General features: G+C 39.7%; 1 protein-coding gene and 1 pseudogene across 1 annotated transcript; both read right to left on the bottom strand.

Moving 5' to 3' along the window:
• Positions 1-387: 387 nt before the first annotated feature.
• On the bottom strand, positions 388-20174 carry EFCAB3 (EF-hand calcium binding domain 3). Its single transcript, XM_069481589.1, has 10 exons — positions 20114-20174; positions 18532-18622; positions 14973-15046; positions 11461-11604; positions 10225-10296; positions 9013-9133; positions 6471-6664; positions 5930-6114; positions 3719-3841; positions 388-865 (listed from the first exon to the last, which is right to left on the bottom strand). Exons 2-10 carry the CDS (start codon positions 18603-18605, stop codon positions 539-541), a joined length of 1314 nt encoding a protein of 437 aa, XP_069337690.1. The 5' UTR covers positions 18606-18622; positions 20114-20174; the 3' UTR covers positions 388-538.
• A 4710-nt stretch (positions 20175-24884) lies between these two features.
• On the bottom strand, positions 24885-25264 carry LOC138392398 (large ribosomal subunit protein eL42-like; annotated as a pseudogene).
• Positions 25265-26053: the final 789 nt, after the last annotated feature.

The following is a 26053-nucleotide window of genomic DNA, read 5'->3' as shown; positions in this document are numbered from 1 at the left end:
GCTGGTCTCCAACTCCTGAACTCAAACAATCCAACTGTCTTGGCCTCCCAGAGTGCTAGGATTACAGACATGAGCCACCATGCCCGGCCTTAATTAAGGTTTTCTGGAGGGCTGGTGACATTATTCCCTGAAACTGAAAGGTCATTGTCATCTGCTGTCTCTGGTCTCCTTCACGAACAATTGGAAACCTAATCCTGTGACAGTCGCCATGAACTCAGAGGTTTATTGCTTGGAGGTCCCTTAGGAGCTCAAAAGGCCAGCTTTTCTCCTTCTTGCTTAGGCCCAATCAGTTTTAGGCCAGGTGGGGGCAGCAGAGCGCAGCTGGTTGCTAGGGAACTAAACAGCACTGCATCTATTTACTAGAAAGGATTTAGGAAAAGGAAACCATTTTACGACTTAAAACTTTTTTACTGGTCAGAATCCAAAAGATGTCAAAATTTCCAGTCGCTAAGGATGTGCTAGACAAAAGCAAGCAACCATAATTTTGATAACTATGAAAAAGTAGTTTGTGATGAGCTGTTTAGAAAATGTAGAAATTTCATTGTTGAAACCCTTTGGAACTTTGCCGTTTTCTTTTTCTCCCTGTCTCTGTGTCACTTTCACTGATATCTGATGAGGAAGAGAGTCCAGAGTTGTGGAAGGAATTTCTATTCATGTAGGCATCATATAACTTTAAGTCCTTAGGTGAAAGTAATTCTTGACAAACATTCCAGGACCACGTGTAAGTAGAAAAGGTGTCATAAAAGGACTCATTTTTAGTGTCTATCCCAATCAAATCCCCTCGGATCTTGCGCCAGAGGTTTAGCATTTCTTTCCGGTGCTCAAGGGCAATTCCTAAATTATAGGCGTCTGTAGCTCTCTTCACCTGCAGTGAGACAACAGAAGTTTACAGTAGTTACCTTAAAATATCTTTAATTTGTGGACTACAATTATAGATATTCCAAGAGTTATGTTCCCAGGCCTTGAAAGTCACTGAGCCTCAAGAGTTTGTGCCTCTTGAGGACATGTGAGCTAGGAGTTGATGAACAATCAAAATATATTACTTGAGAATAATGAGATAGTAAGAAATATAAGAATATTAAAAATACAAGGAACTAGGGCTGGGCAAGGTGGCTCATGCCTGTAATCCTAGCACTCACTCTGGGAGGTCGAGGTGGGAAGATCGCTTGAGCTCAGGAGTTTGAGACCACCCTGAGCAAGAACACCCCCATCTCTACTAAAGAATAGAAAAATTAGCTGGGCATGGTGGCATGCACCCATAGTCTCAGCTACTCGGGAGGCTGAGGCAGGAGGATTGCTTCAGCCCAGGAGTTTTAGGTTGCTGTGAGCTAGAGTGATGCCACTGCACTCTACCTGGGGAGACAGAGTGAGACTCTGTCTGAAAGAACTAAAATAGGAAGAAATGTGGGATGGTAATAGGTTCCAGATATAATAATTACAGCCAAGGATGGGCCCTAATTCAGCCTAGGACAGGGAGAACTATCTGGGAGAAGCAGCTGAGCTGAGTAGGACCTCAAGGATTTGATCAGATTGAGGGAGTGAGTTGTGAAGGGAAGGTGTGTACAGGGAGAAGGGACAGCATAAACAAAGTCTCCAAGGCACTAAACATCCTGGAGTTGGTAGGAGGGTACAGGCATTTGGTATTGCAGGAGTGTCAAGTTTAAAGTGGGAAGGAAGGAGTCAGGATGGAGGAGAGGCAGACCCCTAGACTTAATCTTGTAAGTTAGTGATCTCAGTGAGGTTGGGGAGAGCCCTTTCCTCAGCCAAAGTCATGCTGTAGTGAGCCACTGTTTTGGATGAAAGTGAGATAAATTCCTCAGTGGTGTGGAGCAGAAAATAGAGTTGAAAAAGTCTGCCATTGTTGAGAGGGACACATTCACTTTTAAGCAGGACAGTGACATGGTTAGATCTTCATGCAGCAGCTGTGTGGTGAATAGTTGGAGGGCAGGAGCTACAGAGATAAGGATATCAGGCTGGAGACCTAATGAGGGCCTCAATTAAGGCAGTGGCAATAGGGACAGAGTGAAGGGGACGGATTTGAAAAATTTTTAGGAGAATTAGAGGGGCCGGACTTGATTTGTGGTTGTGAGGAATGACTAAAAAAGCCTAAGTTAATGATGGCTCCTAGCCTTATAGCTTCAGTGACTGTGTAGATGGTGGTATCAACACCTGAGACACAGAATCCCCAGGGGAGAGCCACTTTGATGCAGAAGATGATGAGTTTGGTTTTGGACATGTTGAATTTGTTATGCTATGAGACATCATATAGTGGTAGAAATGTTCTTTATGTGGTCAGTGGGATAGGATAGAAGTATAGGAAAGAAGTCTAGGCTAATGATAAATTTAAGAGTTTTCAGTATACAGGTGGCAGCTGAAACACGGAGGGTGGATTGAGATAGCCCAAAGAGTATTCGCCCTTGCTGTTCCTTCACCAAATGCAGAGATCCTTGATGTTCTGCTGCAACGGGTTACTGGGATGCAAACTATTGACTTTTTCAGGTTTCTTAGCCCTTCAGGCAGCTGGTGCCCAGGGCTGGAGGCCTCTGGATGTAAGTAGCCTCCGCTTACTCTACTGTGAATTTGTGCCATGATGAGACAGAGGTTGGGAGCTCACTCTTTTGTGATCTTGTGCATGCATTTGTAATTCCATTTATCTCAATATATTCCTATGGCCCATTTCTTTCTCCACATCTTCCACCCTCACTCCAAACTTAGTGAGGGTAGGAACTGTGCTTTTTATTCTGTGGTATCTCCTAATCTCAGAACTTGTGGATAAAAATTTATTGAACAAATGAATGGGTGAGTATATACAATAAGAGCAATAGGATGAGACTGGAAAGCTAGGAAATATCAATACTTAAGGGATGGGCCGGGCACAGTGGCTCATGCCTGTAATCCTAGCACTCTGGGAGGCTGAGGCGGGAGGATGGCTCGAGGCCAGGAGTTTGAGACCAGCCTGAGCAAGAGTGAGACCCTGTCTCTACCAACAATAGAAAAAATTAGCCTTGCTTGGTGGCGCATGCCTGTAGTCCCAACTGCTCAGGAGTCTGAGGCAGGAAGATTGCTTGAGCCTAGGAGTTTGAGGTTGCAGTGATGATGACACCACTGCATGCTAGCCAGGGCAATTGAGTGAGACCTTTCTCAAAAAAAAAAAAAAAAAGTGTGTATTCTGTAGCTACATTTCCCATGTTTATAATCCTTAATCTACTACTTATTAGCTGTGTGCTTTTGGGCAAATCACTTAACCTCTCTGTGCATATCTGTAAAATAACAAGAAATGACAACAGAGCCTACCTTAAAGTGTTGTTGTGATAATTAAGTGAATCAGCAGTGTAGAGCATGGTGCCTGGCGCTTAGGAAACTATTATTATTATTTCTTTAGCTGGTATAATAAAGATGCTTTTACTCACCATTCCCTGAGTACACCACTCACTGTGACTGTCGGTTTCCTACCTTAATTAGTTTGCTATTTCCAGCATGAAACAAATGAGTGTCCCAGAAATGAGGCAGGGATGAAATCCTAACACTTAACATTAGAATCCATTTGATTGTGGAGCAAGAAATGTTGTCATTACAATGGGTTAAAATGAGAAACAATCTTGTCTCATTTTAAAAGCATAAGGCACATCAAAAGTTTCTTGGTTTTATGGTGTAGTATTTAAGTAGAGAATATTTTTGTCAATGCCTTCTGGGAAGGCATTCAACAATGAATACTCACCTGCTGTTTTATATCAACTGCATCAGCCACTGTCCAAGTCTGCTTTTTCTTGAACATTTGATCAATGGCATAGATTTCACTTGAATAGCCTGAGGCAGGATCAATAGGCTTTACATTTGCTGCCTTTATGTACATTTAAAAAAGAAAGTTAATAATACATTTTAGTTTGAATAAGGGAACAACAAATATATAATAAACAGAAGTATATTTTATGATGAAAGGATTTATATATGATTTATCAGGTTATAGCTAAACCATTTGTCAGTTGTTTTGGAGCACCTAGCATAGTGCCATGTGTAAATGGACATTTGGTAAATTCTCCTTAATAATGATGAAGCCTTCTCATAAGAGCCGTATAGACCAGAAGGTTTCCATGTGGAATGCATATGGAGGATATGGAGGAGCAAACACCATCATGACCCAAACCTTCCACCATCACAAAGCACCAAAAATGATTGTGCCGTCCAGAGAGCACAGCCTTTGTTACTTCCAAACTTCTCCTAGGGAACCAGCCATCTCTTTCCCCTGTTCTTGGGCTGGTGAACAATGCTGGTGGAAATCATGTAAAAATATGATTGCTTTCTTTGAAAATGTGTATTACCTCATTCAAGCCTTTGATACTGCTTGACTTTTTTTTTCCTTCATTCGCTGTTAACTCTCTTACCATCCTCATAGTGGCTGCTGGAAAACCGAACTTTCGAACTCTCTCAGCTGATGAGCTTGTCTCATTAAAGCTATCTAATATGAATTCTCTTAACTTTTCTTTCTGTCTTAGGATTTCTCCATCCTTTAACCCATTTTTCCCTCCTTCCCTCTTTTTTTTTTTTTTTTTGAGACAGAGTCTCACTCTGTTGCCCAGGCTAGAGTGCTGTGGCATCAGCCTAGCTCACAGCAACCTCCAACTCCTGGGCTCAAGCGATCCTCCTGCCTCAGCCTCCCAAGTAGCTGGGACTACAAGCCATGACGCCTGGCTGATTTTTTTTCTTTCTTTTTGATACAGATGGGGGTGGAGGGGTGGTGTCTCAGCTTTGCTCAGCCTGGTCTTGAACTCCTGAACTCAAGCAATCCTCCCACCTCGGCCTCCCAGAGTGCTAGGATTACAGACATGAGCTACCGTGCCTGGCCCCCTCTGGGACTCTTAAGTACTATGTCTGGAGGGGCCTTCTAGGGAATTAATAGTGGTGTCAACAATACATGGACCTCTGGATCCCAGAGAGGCCCCACTGAGTGGGCTGGCTTCCAGTTAAATCTTGACCTGTTTCTTAGGCTGGCAGGCCTGTGACAAACCTGGGTAACTTGCGTATACTTGCCTGAGACTTTAACACTGATGATGGCCGGGCGTGGTGGCTCTTGCCTGTAATCCTAGCACTCTGGGAGGCTGAGGTGGGTGGATCATTTGAGCTCAGGAGTTCGAGACCAGCCTGAGCAAGAACGAGACCCCGTCTCTACTAAAAATAGAAAGAAATTATATGGACAACTAAAAATATATATAGAAAAACTTAGCCAGGCATGGTGGTGCATGCCTGTAGTCCCAGCTACTTGGGAGGCTGAGGCAGGAGGATCGCTTGAGCCCAGGAGTTGGAGGTTGCTGTGAGCTAGCCTGCCCAGGCAGGCCCAGCCACGGCACTCGCCCAGGCAACAGAATGAGACTCTGTCTCAAAAAAAAAAAAAAAAAAAACCCAACCAACCAACCAAACAAACAAACAAAAAAAACTACTCATGATGACAGAGTATATCTTGGGAGGGGAGCAAATAGATTAGAGGCAACTGGGTGTTAAGCAGGGCCAGAAGGTGCAGCTGGGACAGTAGTGGAGTTCTAGCCAAGGGCAGGGTGGCCCTTCCATCAGGCTGTGGACTTGTTCTCTCATCCCATGGTGTCTGCCCAGTCACAATCTAGAGCTGGTTGAGGGAGTCCAAAGCTCAGCTCTGGAGAGCAGTCTGGGGTTGGACCTCAGGGCCTTCTGTTGTTATTATTCTTACACTCTCCATACCCAAACCCAAACCTAGGGTTCTATTTTTCAGTAAGTTTAACTATTTGTTGAAATTAAATGAAATATTTACACCTGGGCTTAAATTTAGGGACATGGCTATGGAATCTGGTTTGAAATATGCCTAAAAATATTTGCAAAAAGTACGTTATTAGTTCTATTAAATTAATGCTTAAAAATCTAAGTATTTAAATTAGCTAATGTAACATAATCTAAATCTCACCTGTGTTTTCCAGTCTTTCTTATGGAAAAAATAGTTATCAAAGAAATTCAAAGGCTCCTTTTTCCTTAACATTTCTAATTTCTGTAAGTCTCTGAACGGCTTTCCCATCACCACCCCGTCCATATTAGGAAGCAGTGGAAAGATGGGTATTTTTGAATATGGGCTATCTGAAGGGGGATTGCATCCTAAAAAGATAAAAACAAGAATGGTATCACAAGCAAGGTGAGAAGAAAGTCACATAAAAGACAAACATGTGCTGCCTGTTTTGCTCTTTATCTATTCTTCCCATGGCCGTGGCCCCCCCTTCTTTACTCTCCTGTCCCCATGCCCCACCCATCCACTGACTCTATGCTTCATCCAGGCATCTGAAGATTCAGGTAAGATGTACATTTGCTTTCACATGATATCTGTGTGACAGAGACCAGTCACTCAGAATAGGCTGTGGTCCTGCTCTTATAGCACTTGGCCTCTAGTACTTATTTCTGACCGGTCATACACATATAAATCCTTTACAACAGGAGGGAGAACAAATGGCTCTTACTCTTGAGCTCTTCAAGAAATTTCAATAAATCCTTTTCTTTCATTATCGCAGCTCGGGCAGCATTAGCAAAAGCAGCTGTGCTTGAGCTTGAAGGTGTGTACACTTCTGGCTTAAGTCTCCTTTTTTCATAACCTGTAGCATAGGGACTCCATGATATTTCTGCACCACTATGCTGGAATTTTCTTCGGAAATAGCTTTTAAAAAATAGTAATTCAGAAATGGATTAAAAGAACTATAGGCCAAAAAAATTGTCAAGTTGCAAGTTACATATGCTGAACAAACTTTTAAATCTAATTTGCATATGCATTCAATAATATTTGGGTGCCTATTTCTGTGACATTTATGGAATAGCTACTGATATTTTCCACAAGCCATTTGACTTTTTAATTTTTTTTAATTTTTTAATTTTTTTTTTTTTTTTGAGACAGAGTCTCGCTCTGTTGCCTGGGCTAGAGTGCCGTGGCATCAGCCTAGCTCACAGCAACCTCAAACTCCTGGGCTCAAGCAATCCTCCTGCCTCAGCCTCCCGAGTAGCTGGGACTACAGGCATGCGCCACCATGCCCGGCTAATTTTTTTCCATATATATTTTTAGCTGTCCATATGATTTCTTTCTATTTTTAGTAGAGACATGGTCTCATTCTTGCTCAGGCTGGTCTCGAACTCCTGATCGAGAGGATCAAACGATCCTCCCGCCTCAGCCTCCCAAAGTGCTAAGATTACAGGCATGAGCCACCTCGCCCAGCCTGCATTTGACTATTTTATATCTGTAGTCCTTGGCTTTTGGTTTCCTTTGTCTTCCCCAAAACGTCCCAGTCTTTTCTAGAAAAATACTTATGGATGATGATCCTTGACAAACCCTTAAGTGATACCAGCTTGAATACAAACATTAATCATGCTTATTATCATTCCTACTTTGTGTTGGGATTTAAAATGCAACTTTTTTAATTAAAAAATTCTCAGAAATAAATAAATAAATAAATAATTCTCATTGCAGAGAATTTGGAAAACATAGAAAAGTATAAAGAAGAAAATACTACCAGTAATTTTCCTATCCAGAGTAAAGCACAATTTTTTTTTTTTTTTTAGAGACAGGGTCTTGCTCTGTCCCTCAAGCTCACAGCTCACTACAGCCTGGAACTTCTGGGCTCAAGTGGTCTTCCCACCTCAGCCTCCCAAGTAGTTAGGACTATAGGCGTATGCCACTGCATCTGGCTGTTTTTAATGTGTTGTAGAGATGAGGTCTACATAACCAGATGAATAACAACCACTACCACCACAACAATAAAAACACCAGCTAACGTTACCCGAGCATTTACTGAGTGTGAGAGGCAGTACAGGGAGGCGGATAAGAGCATGGATTCTGGAATCAGACTGTACTAAAATCTAGGCACCAATGCTTCTTGGGAAAGTTATTTAACTGACCTGTGTTTCAGTTTTTTCATCTGTAAAATGAGAAGCGATAGTAATATCTACTCATTAGGGAGGTGAGGATTAAATTAGATAACATGTATATTCTATGCTTATTCCAGTTGCTTCTACATAATAATAATAACTAACATTTATTGAGCTCTTAGAATGTGTTAAGTACCTCACATGCATTATCACACATCATCCCCACAATTGCCCTAAAGGGTAGGTATTATTATTATCATCCCCATTTTATGCATGAGGAAACTGAGGCTGAAAGGTAAGCCATGTGCCAGATTTGTGTACCAACAGCAAGCATTTAATAAATACCTTTGAATTGGAATGAAAAGTAGAATTTTGTGCACCCTCTGTTCCACATCTGACAGGGAGATAAGGTAGTATAAAGAGACTACCTATTGAGGGGAAGAAGAGTATTTTTACATTGTTGGTAATATTCTGCACTTTTAAGTCTCTCTATGTGGGACACCAGAATGCTTTGAAGGAGTATGAGTTGAAAGATTGATAATGGCGACATTTGTTTAATTTCTGTAATTAATACAATGATAAAAATAGATTGAGGAGATTTATTTTTAGTACTTTGTGTCGGAATAAATAAACAATTTTGGGTGTGAGAATGTTTCCTCATCCTTTATTCCAAGTCTGATTCTGGCTCTGCTCTAGTCCAAAGGCTACCCCAGGAGGTGTGAACTTGCTGTCCCTCATCCCAGAGTCAGAGGCCCTCTTGAGAGCCCCTGGTAATTTTAGCTTGAACAGGAGTGTCTTGTATTCCAAACTGGATTTCTAAGTCTACCCAAAATCATCCCAGAAAAGTCTTATTCTGCTGGGATTTTCTGGCCTGAGATATGAAAGGCTGAAATTTCTTGAGTGTTTTAGGCCCTCAGTGGGGCCCTGAGATGGTCTGAGGTCAGCCTTGCAATTTCAGAGCTAGGCAGGACTGTGGGGATGAAGGAATAAGGTCTCATTTTATAGCATGTGAGCATCTGTCCAGATACCTTCTCCTTTGTTTTGGACCAGACCCCGTGGAGTTGGATGTTAGTGAGAGGTGACTGCCATGTTAATATCCTCATGAATACTTCTGAAAAGGCTGTTTTTGTCCCTTTCCTTCCCATTTACCTTACTATTTCCATTATAGCCTTTCTGGGTAGGGCTGAAGTCTCTACAAGCTTTGATAGGATTTCAAACAATAGGATCCCTGGGTTGCCAGCGAAATCTAAACAGGTCTCCTTTTCTGGAACTATGGAGGGAAAAGAAAAGATTTCAAAATGCCTTCTGAATAAACCATCTATCAAAAAATAACAAAATGACAGTCTTTTTACTGATTATTTATAATAATATCATCAGGGACTAGAAATACAGTAAAACATTAAAAATCTGTCCTATTTGGTAGAAAGGCCATTTTGATTACTCAGCAGACAGAATAATCATGGAATATAAAAACACTTAGTTTAATGACTTCTAAGTAAATATAAAGATACTTCTGACATAAACATGAATTATATGTTAAGGACTATTGTCTTGTTCTTCTAGGCAGAGGTTCTAGGCAAAGCCCCATTACTATAGTAGTACTTGCAGGCAGGAGCTTCCCTGTATCCTAAGGGTACTTCATAGCTTATGAATGTGTGTATTTTCAAAAATGTATATAGTATTTTGAATTTGAAATGTATTTATCCTAGAAAACATGATATGAGTAGTGGTTAGATTTTCCAAGGCAGGCTGCTGAACTCATAAACAAACGATGGGAGTACTAATAACAGTATTTCAAGTATAAATACACATCATGTATGGCCTTGGGTGAGAACATGCTCTCTAACCTCCAGCAAACTCTCCAGCACTGAGGGTAGAAGCTTCATCAGTGTGAAGAAGGTATTTTTTCAAGAACAGTAAATTACCAACACCCCAAATTTGCATGACAGAGAGCATTTTTCTTTCTCTGAAAAAAAAATGTTTTTTTCTTTTATAAAGGAATGCCTCTTAAAGTCATGCATATATTTGGTAAAGAATTCAAACACTATTAAAGGAGATCAAATTTTTCCATACCAGTCGCTCCCTGAGTATTCTCATTGGAGACCAAAGGGCAGTGTCTCCCGTAGGAGGCTTTCAGGACAATGCCAGGACAATACCCACTTGATGTATTTAAGTTAAGATTCTAAAACTATATCAGTTTGCTCAGCAAATATTGCTCTGGAGAAGCAGTACAAAAGTGAGTCATTTCCCAGACTACACCTTCCTGATCTGCCTCCTGATGAGAGCCTAGGTGAGTAACGTTTACTGTGGAGTGAGCTGTAGCTGCCCAACGGCCTGCTATTCAGTAACACCTCTACTCACACACAGCCTTGAGGAAGCAGTTCTTATCTGTTAGCACATTCATGAAGTCTGAGAAGTTCACCTTCCCATCTCCTGCAACAGAAATCTAAGGCTCAGAACAAGGATAAGATGTATTTTAATTATCAGAATATATTTTAAATATAAAAATTAAAACACTCTGGACCATTTAATACTTAAAATCAGAGCATTTTAGGGCTGGAGATATGCTCAGGCAAGTGACGGTCTTCTTCACTTGATCTCAGCCAAAAGGCTGAGAAGCCACATGTGATGGTCTTCTTGAAGTGGTTTCAGCCCCATTACAGTAGCCCCCCACAGCCTGAAGAAGTGATGGTGGTGTACAAGCATCAAGCTAGGGGCGCTCAGCGACTGCAGTCTGTCCGTTCACTCCTTTCCCAGAAACTTGCCATATTTGTTGAGTCCACCCTGCTTTCCCACCCCATTATTCCTATTATAACATCCTCACATTGTGCCCTGTTTCCACTAAAATGAAAGGATAGTGAGTACTGTTAGAGGTGTGCGTGTGTGTGTTTCCAAGAACTAATAGAAAAATGGGCAGAGGAGGTGGAAACAAGTGACATCTTAATTAACTGGTGATGTTGAATCACACGTGGAACTAAATGGGGGACTGGCAGTTGGGTGGAGAGTGGTGAGAGGAGACAATATGCTGAATGTATTTTCCACGCAACATATCAGCTTGGGCTACCAATCACTAACTAGGTCAGTACATTCAATAAAAACATGATTTATATGCTTTAAAAATACCAACAAAAATGCTGTGAGATTTAAAATTCAATATAGGTGGGCCCTAATGATGGAAAAGGAAGATTTGTTCTGTTACGATTCAAACAGAAACAAAGGGCTTGAATTTTCTCGATAATGTGGTGTGTTTGAAATTGTTATTGACTTTGTATCTGTTATTTCAAGGTACCCTCCAAAATGTACATCATGACAGGTAACCTGCATTTGATATTGAAATGAGACAGTCACTCTTAGTTTCCACACAGGATTTTCAAATAGTCCATTTTGTAGCATTAATTTGATTTCATAACTTGTATACATACTTCACTGATATCCTCAAAAGGACACACACATGCGTGCGCGCGCACACACACACACTCACACATATACATATTCTTGAGCAAGTAAGATTTGCTTTTCATGTTTATACAGCCACTGACAGAAAAATATATATTTACCAAAATCTTTTACGAGAAAAATAATGAGAAAAGTACTCACCATCAATATCAGCATATCTTAATTCATTATAGACATCATGCTTGGCTAGATTCATTCCCAACTTAGCTAAAGTGCACATCATTCCATGTAAATCAATACAGCCTGTTTTATCCTTGTTGAAGAAGCTGTAGGCATGTTGGAAGGCTGGGGAAATGGAATTCAAGACAGTTATTCAAGAAGAAATATATACGCTAATGAGACTAGGACGGACAATACAGTTGATTGGAGATCATGTTCTAAAAAAGTATTGAGAGACTTAATAGATATTTCTTATAAAGAACAGTGTCTTTCTATGGAATTTGAACTGGAATAAATTAATTGGTGGAAAACCCAATGTGGCAGGTGGGATGGCCTTCCAAAGATGTCTACGCCCTAACCCCTAGATGTTGTGAACATGTTACCTTACATGGCAAAAGGGACTTTGCAGATATAATTAAGATAGATTATCCTGAGCCCTATCTAATTACATGATCCCTTACATAGCTAGAAGCAAGAGATATGTGGCAGAAGAAGTCAGAGAGACTCAGAGCATGAGAAAGACCTGACCCGTCATTGCTGGTTTGAAGATGTAGGAGTAACATGGTGTGGAATGCAGGCAGCCACAGGGCCTAAAAGAGGCTCCTGGCAGATAAACAGCAAGAAAACTGGGACCTCAGCCCTATAACCATAAGGAACTGAATTCCACCAAACATCTGAATCAAATTGGAAGCAAACTGTCCTCCAGAGCTGCCAAATAAGATTCCAGGCTGGCCAACACCTTAATTTCAGCCTTGTGACACCCAGAGAAGAGAAACCAGCTGAGCCCACCTGGACTTCTGACCTACAGAACTGTGAGATAATAAATTTGTGTTGTTTTAAGCTGCTAAGTTTGTGACCTCATTTCCCCCTCTAGCTACTATTACCTCTGCCATTTGTCTCTTCGTTGTATTAAAAATACAATCACTTAGTTCAATCAGTATGGACTCGTGGATTTTTATTTTATACTTTGGGTTATAGTCCAATTCTATACTATTTATTTTTGTTGCTCAAATTGTTTAAAAAATTGGTGGAAGGCAGAGTAGGTAGAGATGCTGATAAGGAGGTAGATTTGGAGGTGGGAGTCTGTGGGAATTCTATTCTGATTGCTTTAGTTTTCTTCAGGGAAGTAGGAAGCAAGGATACCAACCAAAAGTGACAATGGAAGATGCCAGGGATTTTGAAGTGTTCAATAAATACTTGTAGAATGAATAAATTAAGCTTTCATAGGAAAGCCAAGGATTAAGCACTGTAATGAACACATTTTCTAGTTTCTGTATTTGATGCTTTGATATCTGGGGCCTTGCTGGCCCTGGAGGGACTGCCCTTCTCAGGGCTGGCCAATTCCTAGAGACAGTAAAAGCTACCAGTTTGTGAGTCTTCCTTTCATATGCAAACCAACTAATCCAGAGCCCACACCCCCAACCACTTGCTTTCTCCAGCTCTTATACTCAGGGCCACTGTTCCCCTGCTCTGATCACTCCAGGGGCAGGTATCAGGCAGCTAGGGACAGCCCCTATAGCCCAGAGCCCACTGAAATTATTCCAATTGGCTAACCCTAACCTGCCTTGCCCACTCCTTTCTGTAGAAACCACAGTAAAGGCTCTTGTCCACATTCTGCCCTGACTACCTCCTGACTGACCCTGGTGCTTCCTCGTGTGACCCTGCCTGGCAGGCTGTGCCTCCTTTCTCTAGGGATCCGTGCGTATGAAAAACTTACTTCATGGCAGTCATTTCCACATCTACGTGTCTTACCATACCTGACTAAAACAGATCCCTTAAAATGAACACCAAAGTTTATTAAGGTACTTTAGAAACCTTAAAATTTTACAAAACCATAAGGAATTTAGCTCAGTTTTACAATTAAAAATGCAAATCTGATTTTGACAATCCTTTGTGTTTCCCAAACCAGCTTTCCCAGCAATAAAGGTGATTCTTTGATTCTTTTCTATCTTTTGAGTCAATTTCTCAATTGGTTCTAAATTTGGAGGGGTGAAGCGATAACTTCCCCAGAACCCAAACACAGCTATGCTTGACTTCTGTTAGTTTTTCTGGTGCATCATGCTTTCCCTTTTCTCTGGGCCTCTGTAAATTCTGTCCTTTCTGCCCGGAACACTCCTCTCTATGCTCTTTTCTTGCTTTATTCCTACTCATCATTCAGCCTTCTCTGCAACTCCCCTTCTTCCCTCACAAGACCAAGTTAGGAGACTTTCTTTTCTCTCTCTCTCTCTTTCTTTCTTTCTTTCTTTCTTTTTTGAGACAGAGTCTGACTCTGTTGCCCGGGCTAGAGTGAGTGCCGTGGCGTCAGCCTAGCTCACAGCAACCTCAAACTCCTGGGCTTAAGCGATCCTCCTGTCTCAGCCTCCCGAGTAGCTGGGACTACAGGCATGCACCACCATGCCCGGCTAATTTTTTCTATATATATTTTTAGTTGGCCAGACAATTTCTTTATATTTTTAGTAGAGATGGGGTCTCACTCTTGCTCAGGCTGGTCTCGAACTCCTGGCCTTGAGCAATCCACCCGCCTAGGCCTCCCAGAGTGCTAGGATTACAGGCGTGAGCCACCGCGCCTGGCCTAGGAGACTTTCTTTTATGTTTCTATAACACTCTGTATTTTTCCTATCACAATTCGTGTCAGATTGTAATGTAAGTGATTTATTCAACAAATTCATGTTTTAACTTCCTTCCATGTTAGACTTCCTTTCAGGGCAGGGACCATGTATGACTTGCTTTGTTGTGTTTTCTGTGTCTATTACATTTTTGGCTTTAAATAAATATTATTGTTTGGATGAATGAACTGTAGCCAGTATAGCTAATTTTATAGCTAATTTTATCATTATAACTTTTTTCTCTGAGAAATCCTGGGACTTTGGTTGTTCAGTTTATATTATTCATTACTTTTTGTTTGTTTGTTTGTTTGTTTGTTTTGAGACAGGGTCTTGCTCTGTTACCCTGGTGAGAGTGCAGTGGCATCACCATAACTCACAGCAACCTCAAACTCCTGGGTTCATGCAATCCTCCTGCCTCAGACTACCAAGTAGCTGGGACTACAGACACAAGCTACAGTGCTCAGCTAATTTTTCTATTTTTTTGTAACAACCAGGTCTCGCTCTTGCTCAGGCTGGTGTCCAACTCCTAGCCTCAAGCAATCCTCCCTCCTTGGCCTCCCAAAGTTCTAGGATTACAGGCGTGAGCCACCATGCCTGGCCTCTTCAGTACTTAATTTATATTTGACCTTGCATTTGTTCTTTTCCACAGCCACAAATTCTTCTTTGAATACTAATATTTGACCAGGACTGTCTAAATTCTAGGGAGATGCCCACTGGAAAGCAATTCCCCTCTTCTGCAACAAAAAGTTTTTTTTTTTTTAATTCTCTCTCAAATGACAGGGTGGTATTGACAACCCTTGAAATTCCAGATCTGTCTTTGAGAAGAAAGGGTCAGATATAGTAAGGGAGTATTTTTTATGTTTCAATTTTGAGGATGATTCTCATTACCTTCCATTTGTGAAGCACTTAACTTCTTTTCTTTGTGTTGTATTTGCCATTGATATCCTGGTAAGTCGTTATCCCTAAGAAAAGACATGAAAAGATTTACATTTAATACATATGTGCAACCAGCAAACATTAGTTCTGTTCACCAGTTTTTGCTGACTGGAATGACTGTAAGCATCAGAACACATCCAGTCTTGCTACCTAAGGGATCTATTATTGTCACTTGCCAATAGCCACAGGATGGACAGTGAGAAAATATTGGCCTCTGAGGTCCACCTCTGCCCTGTACTTGCTCATCACCCCTCCCTTAAAAACATCTGATTTTCCCCATTTTATCAAACAGGAAACTGAGGCTCAGAGGGATCAAATAACTTGTTCCAGATCACACAGATATTATAATAAGTGGAAGACCTGGGATTGAAACCCAGATTTGTCTGACTCCAAAGCTCATGGATATAAGCTTTATGGTATTACTGTTGTTAGAAATATAAGTTTCAACCAGGTGCAGTGGCTCACACTTTTAATCCCAGCACTTTGGGAGGCCAAGGTGGGTGGATCTCTTGATACCAGGAATTCTAGGCTGTAGCTAAAAAACTGCACTCCAGCATGGGCAAAAGAGCAAGACCCTATCTCTAAAATAATATAGATACACACATGCACACACACACACACACATATATATATGTTGTTTCAAATTTTCACTAGTATAAATAATGTTTTGGTGAATATCCCACAAAAACCTTTGCATCCATGATTATTTTATGACTTTAATTGCCAAATTGTATTTTTACCAACATTAGAGATAGATAGAGACAGAAACAGATAGGGGTAGAGATAAGGACAGATAGAACATTTCTGGAAAGTTTGGAACCCTGGGTGAAAGTAAAATCTGGAAAAGGAAGGAAAACATTAATACCTTGGGGATACTTTGTATAGATCTACAGTAATTTATTAATTTAAGAACACAAAAATGTATCTGTAAAACTGGGTTTCTTATGATATAGTAAGTTAAATAAACTTTAATTACATTTAAGTAAATGTAATTTAATTATAACATTTAATTACAATGTTATACATTTATTTTATTTAAAATACCTTTAGTTTTGATACAGAACTAAAAAAGTTTAAAAAAATGAAATCTCATAGTTTTTGTGGTTTTACAAGAGACAGTTCAAGTAAAACTAGAAGAAATACTAAACACTATAGTTAAACAAAAGAATTATTATGGTTTATTAATAGTATCCTCTAGAGTGTCAGATCCAACTCATTTTCAAAGTGGGGCCTGGGAGAACAGAAGGTGATAAGCTCTCGAAATGTACTGTTCTCAACTTTTCAACATGGAATTTTATCTAATTTGTCTTATTTTCTCAGCTTTTACTAACATTGATTTCTTCTTCTGGTGTTTAGTTTTTATCACCTACTTAAACTTCTGAAAACTCAGTTTTGCCTTTACTCAGAGAGGTTATTTTATATTTGTTGTTCAGATATTCCTTGACTCATGATGGCTTTACGTCCCAGTAAGCCTATCGTAAGTTGAAAATATCATTAAGTCAAAAATGCATTTAATACACCTAACCTACTGATCATAGCTTAGTCTAACCTACCTTCAATGTACTCGGAACACTCACATTAGTCTACAACATCTAACACAAAGCAATTTTGTAACAAAGTGTGGAATATCTCACGTAACTTATTGAATATTGTACTGAAAGTGAAAAACAATGGTTGTTTAGGTACTCAAAGTACATTTTCTACTGAATGTGTCCTGCTCATACCATTGTAAAGTTGAAAAATTTTAAATTGAGCCATTGTTAAAATGGGGACCATCTGTATTTCCATTTATTTATTTATTTATTTATTGTTATCTTTTTTTTATCCTCTAACCTGCTTCAGATGTATTTCTAAATATAAACAAATTTCTTTTGCATGATGTAAAAGATGCAGTAGCTGGAGAAATATGATGTTCTCAAGAAGCAAGAGCAAAGTAGACCAGGCAGTATAAAGTTTTTTAGCTACATTTAAAAAAGGATACTGTTGGCACAATTTCAAACCTTATCTTGGATCAAACATTGGAGAAAGTTTTTATTTTGCAATGTTTCAAATGTCTAAGGGAGCTTATATTTGTTTTTTGTTTTTTTTTTGAAACAGAGTCTCGCTCTTTTGCCCAGGCTAGAGTGCCGTGGCATCAGCCTAGCTCACAGCAACCTCAAACTCCTGGGCTCAAGCAATCCTTCTGTCTCAGCCTCCCGACTCACTGGGACTACAGGCACGCGCCACCATGCCTGGCTAATTTTTTCTATATATTTTTAGCTGTCCAGATAATTTCTTTCTATTTTTTAGTAGAGACGGGATCTCGCTCTTGCTCAGGCTGGTCTCAAACTCCTGACCTCGAGCGATCCCCCTGCCTCAGCCTCCCAGAGTGCTAGGATTACAGGCGTGAGCCACCGTGCCCGGCCTGGAACCTTATATTTGGAATGAACCTCATCCAGCCTCTCATCTAATGTAGGAATTCCCTCAATATGTGGTACTGTCCAGTCTTTGCGTAACTACTTTTAATGACAAGGAACCCAACGACTTCAAAAGACAGCTTGTAATGCAGGGCAAGGGAAAGTGAGGTCAAGAGCTTGGCTGCGTTAAGGTTATCTTACCTACCTCCCTCTAAAAAAGTCACACATTTCTTTAGAGTGTCATAGTCAAGGACACTAGGAAAGATACTCTCAAAGTGGCAAAGTATGCGGTTAATTATGGGGAAGGAAATAAGATTTTCTTCTTATGATCAGACAAAACATAGATCAGGCTCTCACTTTCAGTCATTAGTGGCTGTTTATTGGAATTTCTTGTTAGCTAACTGAGAAAAAGCTGTGGTTAGTGTCACAGGCAAGCAAGCCTCCGTTTCCAATTTTAGCCCAGGGTTTGTCATGGCTAATTTACCAGATTTCATTTACTGGCTATGTTTGAAATGTAGACTCTTTTTCTATACTTTGACTTGCTAGGGATTTAGGTCTTCTTTATGATCTTCTAATTTTTTTCTCCTTCAAACTGGCACTCAACATATCTCAGTGTGTAACTGACAACTGTGCTGACAAAAATAGCCTCTTGTTTGGGAGAACAGGAAGGAGAACTCTTTGCATCTCTAATCAAAAAGTTTGCGTATCTTTTTGTTCTCATTAAAAAATCTTTCTCTTAAATTCAGATGTTTTGTTTTATAACTAAACATATCACAGAATAGATTTTTTTTTTTTAAAGAGATAGGGTCTTGCTCTATGTTCCAGGCTGGAGTGCAGTGACATGATCATAGCTCACTGTAACCTCAAACTTCAGTGACCCTCCTGCCTCAGCCTCCCAAGTATCTAGAACTCCAGGCATGTGCCACCATACTTGGCTATTTTTTTAAAAATATTTTGTAGAGACAGGATCTCACTATATGGCCCAGGCTACAGAATAGATATTTGAAGATCATTCTAATTGTTTCATCATAGCCTTTGTGGGCATTTAATATATTCATCACCTTAATAATTCTTTATTATAATATACTTACCACTTTAGTACATTCATTACCTACCTCTTGCTGTGGGAGAAGGGTACTTTTGTTAGAGGATTCAGCTTAAGTTTTGATTTAATTTCTGAAACTGCCATGTGGCCAGTGACTCTGTCTGGAATTCAGAAAATATAATTAATACTCAGCTCACAGATTAAGTTCTTTATATTCTTTTGCGACTTTTCCAGCTCAAGCCCTGGAGTTTGAAAAGTCCTGGGCCTCACAGAATGGTAATATATTGTGCAAATTAGGAAGCCATGTGGAATCCAACTTTATTGTTTATTGTTCCCAGATCTCTTAACAAAATTTCTTGCCACTGGCCCCCCTTCAAATATTATCACACTGATCCTGTATAAAAAGAAATGCTAAGTGAAGTAAATCAGACACAGAAAGACAAATACTGTACGATCTCATTCATACGTGGAATCCAAAATAGCCAAACTCACAGAAGCAGACAGTAGAATGGTAGTTACCAGGGGTTAGGAGGAGGGGAATATGGGGAGATGTTGGTCAAGGGGTACAAACTTTGAAGATGAATAAGTTCTGAAAGTCTAACTTATAGCATGGTGACTATGGGTCACAATACTGTATGTACTGTGTGCTTGAAATTTGTAAGAGAATAGCATTAACCACACACACACACACACACACACACACACAAATGGTAACTACGTGAGGTGATGGATATGTTAGTTAGCTTGATTGTGGTGATCATTTCAGAATGTATACATATATCAAATCATCAAGTTGTACACGTTAAATGATAAAAATGGTGCCATGTGATACAGATAAAGCATCCTAGAAATATGTGGAAAAAGTTATTTGAAGACAAAATTTATTTATGAAATCAGTAGAATATTTTAAGTCACAATTGACAAGAAATAAAATGTTACACCATTCCTAAAATATTTGCCTACTAGTTTATATCTTAGATTCCTGCCTGGCGGTAAGTAGATTTCCCCAGAGTTTCCTTCTGGGAGACCCCTCCCTGCCCTGTCATTTCTCATGAACGAACTGGTCTTTTTTAAAAGTAGGAATGGGGGTGGGATACAATGCTGTTTTGCTGCCCCAGACTATCCTAAATGGACTCTCTAACTACTCTGGCCCCTAGCCCTCCCTTTTCACTTCTGCATAGTTTGAGAAACAGGGCCTATGGACCAGAAGCTGGCTTGGTAGGGCTTCCCCCTTTGTTGGTTTTTATCTCTCCAATTATCTTTTCAAAATGTAGAGTGTATTAGGTGGTTTATTGACAAGAAAACTAGGCTGTGGACTTAGGAATAATGGACAATTGAACACTATTAAACTATGAAGAAAAAAAGTCTCTGAATGTTAGAATTTGATCAATTTTTCCCAGGTCTTCACCTCAGAGCGTGAAAAGCAGTTGTTTTTAAACAATTTAATTACAAGTGCTCAAAATCTGGAATCCTACCACAGAGCTGGGAACACCGGAGAGAGTCAACAATTTAGGCACTTGAAAGGTGCTGTGAAATCATCCTCATGGTTAAAAATAATCATTATTTAAAAAAAAATTACCTTCAATCTCTCATACATTATAGATCTTTAAAAAATGAGTCAGCATAGAATCCTACAAAATCCTGATATTTGCCTACTTTTAGGCTGTGCTACTTACCACTTCTGGGCTTCAATCAGATCAAGAATTCAATAAAGGGTTTGTTCCATCATACAACTGTGACCTCATTCCCTGCTCAGGCTCAGGCCAAGGAAGAGAAAGACCCGTAAGCTCCTTCCAGTCTTAGAGCAAATGTGTTTTCAATATGGGTCATTCAGCATCCTTGGGGAACATGAGGGTGTGAATTACAGAATAAGAACATTTGGACACTGTCTATATTTCAGGTAGGGAGAAGAATTTTTTTGAATTCTGTATTAATATATTTTGATGTTAAGATATTTTCATTATTGAGTTTTTTTGTTTTAAATTCTGTATTAATATATTTTCATGTTAATATATTTTCATTAGTGAGTTGAAAATTGTTCAAGTAAAACATATTTACCCAGCTGCCTTGACTGAATGGTGATTAAGAATCAACTGATTAATTCTTTAAGCCTAGAAAGAGAGTAAAAAAATCAAACTCTCATAGGCTTTGTAGTCTTTAGTATTATTGGGAAAAGTGATTTAAAATGAGAAATTAAAGAAAAAAAAATTTTTTTTTTTAATTTTTTCATTTTTTTTTCTCATCTTAGGTGTAAATGAAAAAAAATTTCTTGTTTTCAGCAGGTACTGTAGTATTCATGTTATGACATGTTTCATGGCATTGTAAATCCTCTAGCACAAGTTAGGAGTGTCTTTAGTCTATTGTCGCCAAGCACAGATACCTCTGGCACACAAGGCTTAGCTAGTTACGTAGTTGGGCCCCCAAAAGTGCTTCGGGTTTCACTTAGTGGAAGAAGTTGCACTAGAAGTTAACTATTCCTGCTCAGGGGGTTTGTTCATGATGAGCGTAATTTGACTTTACCCTCGGCTTTTCAAACTTGGTACATTGCCTCCCATTCTGGCCAGGGACATAAAGGGAAAGAAAGGGAAGGTTTAGTTTACAAATTGACTCAGTGAATATTTTCTAAGAGCCTACTATGTTAAAGGCTACCAAGATTTAAAATGAGGATAATGGGCCGGGCGCGGTGGCTCACGCCTGTAATCCTAGCACTCTGGGAGGCCGAGGCGGGTGGATCGCTCAAGGTCAGGAGTTCGAGACTAGCCTGAGCAAGAGCGAGACCCCGTCTCTACTAAAAATAGAAAGAAATTATATGGACAACTAAAATATATATAGAAAAAAAATTAGCCGGGCATGGTGGCGCATGCCTGTAGTCCCAGCTACTCGGGAGGCTGAGACAGGAGGATCGCTTAAGCCCAGGAGTTTGAGGTTGCTGTGAGCTAGGCTGACGCCACGGCACTCACTCTAGCCAGGGCAACAAAGCGAGACTCTGTCTCAAAAAAAAAAAAAAAAAAAAAATTAAATGAGGATAATGACATTTCCTATTGGATGGGGTTGTTGAAAAGTAGAATTTTTAAATTATTATTTAAAAAATCTTTAATTGGGTAAAATACACAGGACATAAAATTTTTCATATTAACCACTTTTAAGCGCACAATTCAGTATTGTCTTATATACTCCCATTGTTGTGCAACCAATTTATGGAACTTTTTCATCTTGAAAAACTGAAACTCTGTGAAGGCCGGAGTGGAGTTCTGAATGTTTACCGTCAAATGACAGAAATATTAGCAGGTCTTGAAGTTGTTCATATGTGAATGTTATTTCCATTTTATCCTCTTAGGTAACTGAAATTCATCTTTATTCCTTAGCAGATAGAAATGGTGAAATGGAAATTTGGAAAAAAAAGATATTTAAGTGTGAAAAATGCCATTATGCTTATGTCTAGTCATCTGAAATTTGAGTGTGAAAACTTAAATGACAGTAGTATATGTTTGAATGCACAGAATGTGTCAATATGGTATTAGAAATAAAATTTGTTCCCTTAATACCTATATCTATAAACAAAACTTATAAGCAGAAATTGAGTATTATTTAGTGAATCTTTTAAATAGACACTAGCATTTGAAATTTCTAAAATTATGAAATTTCGGCCGGGTGCGGTGGCTCACGCCTGTAATTCTAGCACTCTGGGAGGCCGAGGTGGGTGGATCGCTCAAGGTCAGGAGTTCGAGACCAGCCTGAGCAAGAGTGAGACCCCGTCTCTACTAAAAATAGAAAGAAATTATATGGACAACTAAAATATATATAGAAAAAAAAAAATTAGCCGGGCATGGTGGTGCATGCCTGTAGTCCCAGCTACCCGGGAGGCTGAGGCAGTAGGATCGCTTAAGCCCAGGAGTTTGAGGTTGCTGTGAGCTAGACTGATGCCACGGCACTCACTCTAGCCCAGGCAACAAAGCGAGACTTTGTCTCAAAAAAAAAAATAAAATAAAATAAAAATAAAAAAAATAAAATTATGAAATTTCTAAAATTACAAAACATACTTTAAAATGTATAAAATGCACTGTAGACTTTACATAAGTAAAATGTATTTTGGTAGCAGGAGGTGGATTGGGGCTTACATAGCGAAGGAAGCACTTGTGTGAGCAGGGTAGCCTTGTGCAACGTGTATATTTTGATAAAGAGACTGGAAGGGAAAGAATAACACTAGAAAAACAAAAGGAAACAGGAATGAAAGAAAAATATTTTTTTAGAGACATGAAGAAGATAATAAAAAAAGAAATAAGAAGAAATGGAACAGGAGAAAGAAGAGTAATGGAAAAGTAAGCAGAGAGGACTTTAAAGTTGTGTCTCCCCAGATTTGTAAATAAATGGTTTTTAACAACCGATTCTGATTTGGGTGACTCACCTATGTTCCCTGGGGTTGTCAGTTTTATAGAACTGTTTGTTCTGAGTGGCCCAGGTAGGGAGGATTATCTCAAGAATGACCTTGATTTAGCTGCTTGGGTTAGTGATTCTTCAATTATCTGAAAGCAGGACACTAGAATCTCTATCAATCAATAAGCATTTATTGAGAACATACTATGTACTCAAAAACTAAGCCTCAGTGAGAGCAGAAATCTTGCTTATCTCTTGTGCATCACCAAACTTTCTTGAACAGTGCCTGAGTACTCAATAAATACTTACTGATGAACACAGAGCTTGTACATGACCATGGCAGATTGTTTCCAGTCTCCCTAATTCGGTAACATGATTTTAAATGCTGGGGATAAAAGATACTAAGTGAACATTCCTGAAAGTTTTCTGGCACCAGCAACAGAGAAGCAGCAATAGGTGGGATAGACTGGACTTATTCAAAAGTTTTTTTTTTCTTTTACAAATAATAAAATACAACAGGACTCATTTAGGAAATGTCAAGTGTGGGTACCCAGAATATAAATTTATCTTCTCTTATTAAAATTCATTTTGTGGATACTTATATAAAGTACCTTATAAAGGAAGGATCTTATTCTTAGATTTTTTTTTTTTTTTTTTTGAGACCAAGTCTCACTCTGTCACCTAGGCTAGAGTACAGTATCTTCATCATAGCTCACTACAACCTCAAATTCCTGGGCTCAAACGATCCTCCTGCCCAGCATCCTGAGTAGCTGGGACTACAGGTGTGTGCCACCACGCCCAGCTAATTTTTCTGTTTTTTTGTAGAGATGGGGTCTTGCTCTTGCTCAGGTTGGTCTCAAACTCTTGGTCTCAAGCCATCCTCCCACCTTGGCCTCCCAAAGTGCTAGGATTACAGGCCTAAGCCACTGTGCCTGGCCTCAGATCCTTCTTTTTGAAACACAGTTGGGCTTGCAGAGACACACCAAATTTTTTTGGTTATACTTGTTGGGAGATGCAGGCATAGAGAGCAAATCAAAATTACTTAAAAATGAATTCAAGATTGAGGTCGTTTGTGTGTGAGGGAAAAAGGCAGAGACAAATTTTCCTTTGCCTCTATTGATCAGTTTCACAGCACAATGTTCAAACCTTCCATTCATTCTTTCCTATGTAAGCACAGAACATAGCATTTTACTAATGGGAAACTTATTTTATTTATTTATTTATTTTTTTGAGACAGAGTCTCGCTCTGTTCCCCAGGCTAGAGTGCCGTGGCGTCAGCCTCGCTCACAGCAACCTCAAAGTCCTGGGCTCAAGCAATCCTTCTGCCTCAGCCTCCCGAGTAGCTGGGACTACAGGCATGCACCACCACGCCCGGCTAATTTTTTTTTTTTCTATATATATTTTTAGCTGTCCATATAATTTCTTTCTATTTTTAGTAGAGATGGGGTCTCGCTCTTGCTCAGGCTGGTCTCGAACTCCTGAGCTCAAACGATCCGCCCACCTCGGCCTCCCAGAGTGCTAGGATTACAGGCGTGAGCCACCGCGCCCGGCCTGCAGAGTCTTGTTAATCACAAATCATGGCCTTTCTCTAGGGGCTTCTTTCTTTAACCTGGCTTGGCTCTCTGTCATGCTGTCATGCCTCAGGGATTTTAGTGAGCTGCTTTCCTCTCTTACTGGTAGCTACTACAATCAGTGTACTTTTTGGGCTTCCTCCCATAAGGGTGGCTAGGAAGTTAGATGCAATCTCCCAGGCTCACCTCTTTTTATGTGTGTGTGTCCCAGGAAAACTAGCATGTAGAGATTTTTTATTCTTAGGACTTTAAAATGCTAGAGGGAAACAGACAGGGGATCACCTACCATCACAAGCATGGGTAAGACACAAAGATAACAAGTTTGTTTGGTTATGGACTTACCTTTAGTTCCTGGTTATGAGGATGAAAATCACCACTTATGCTTGCCCCCTGCAGCCATCTCCCAATCTGCTTGTCCTTGGCCATTGAAATTTTCCTTCACAATGACTCTTTTCTCTAGCTTGGAGATGCAGTTTATTTATTTATTTGAACATAACCTCAAGATTTTATTATCCTCATAATAAAACAAAAAATGAGGCTCAGAACTGATCATGTGGATCTTTTTATCTCTTCCCAGTTCAAAATGCTTGCATCTCCTAATAGCCAGCATTCTCTTAGATCTATAGTTGGGCTCAATACATTCAAGCCTCCGCACAATCTTTTTTGTACTTTTATCTTTTTTTTTTCTAGAAAATTGGCTTAGACTGCCTGCCATAGCCACTCTGCTTCCTGTCATAATGCTTCTTTCTCTGGGCATACAGAGAACCCTCGCCCTTCTTATATTGTGTCACTTTGTGGGGTTGGTGCTTGCCACATTTTTTTACAGAAAGTCCAGTGAATTTTAGAAATGTTCACCATGTTTGCAGGAGTGCTGTCAGCATGGAAAAAAAGCTGAAGATGCAGTTTAAGCAGACAATTCAGATGTCCTAATTATTTCCAATTCCAGCATAAGAAAATTTTTGCTTTTCATCCTCTGGAACCACAGTGCAGTGTTTCTGTTCAGAGGGGAATGTTTGGGGAGTTAGCCGGTCATCTGCACGAGTCATCTGGGAGGAAATGTGCATAGGAATTGGAATTCTCCAAGTTGATAATTTCAATCATAACTTCTTCATTTCTTTCCCTCTCCACACTAGACCACTTAACCACTTTCTTGGACTACACCTTTAAAGTCTTTATGGTTTCATTCTTTGAGCACATCATCCTGAGAATCTCCTAATTCGATCCAACTGAAGAATATCATATGATACATAAAAAGTTGCCATTATTTATTTACAATATCTAACTGTGGTTAGTCTCTTGCACTTCTCAGCAATGGCTTCATGTATAATATTTCTCATGAACTTTAGTTACTATTCTCCATCAAAGTTATATGACATCATCAATACTCTTCTTGAACTTCCCTACTCCACTGTGCCCTTCCTTTAGTAGATGATTCTGTTTTCTACTTTACAGAGAAAATTAAGCTTTCAGGTAAACTACTTTGAATTTTACTACCACCTAGTAGATGGTACTACCTAGATTCCCTATATCTGCATCCTTCCTGACTTCAAGTCTGCTTGTCTCAGAAAAAGACAGATTCTTTTTGCCTGAGGTGTTTTTTTTTTTTTTTTTTTTTGAGACAGAACGTGGCTCTCTTGCCTGGGTTAG

The sequence above is a fragment of the Eulemur rufifrons genome, chromosome 9 (genome assembly GCF_041146395.1).
Source record: "Eulemur rufifrons isolate Redbay chromosome 9, OSU_ERuf_1, whole genome shotgun sequence".
Taxonomy (NCBI): Eukaryota; Metazoa; Chordata; class Mammalia; order Primates; family Lemuridae; genus Eulemur; species Eulemur rufifrons.
The sequence above is the reverse complement of the archived record's forward strand: the minus strand, read 5'-3'. Positions and strand labels throughout refer to the sequence as shown.

Coding starts and splice junctions, on each gene's coding strand:
- EFCAB3 (XM_069481589.1), bottom strand. CDS start 18,605: ATGGCAGTTTCAGAAATTAAATCAAAACTTAAGCTGAATCCTCTAACA. Junction 10,297..11,460: donor AAGATATGCTGATATTGATG/GTGAGTACTTTT, acceptor TTTCTGTTGCAG/GAGATGGGAAGGTGAACTTC. Junction 6,665..9,012: donor GCTATAATGGAAATAGTAAG/GTAAATGGGAAG, acceptor ATTTTTTAAAAG/CTATTTCCGAAGAAAATTCC.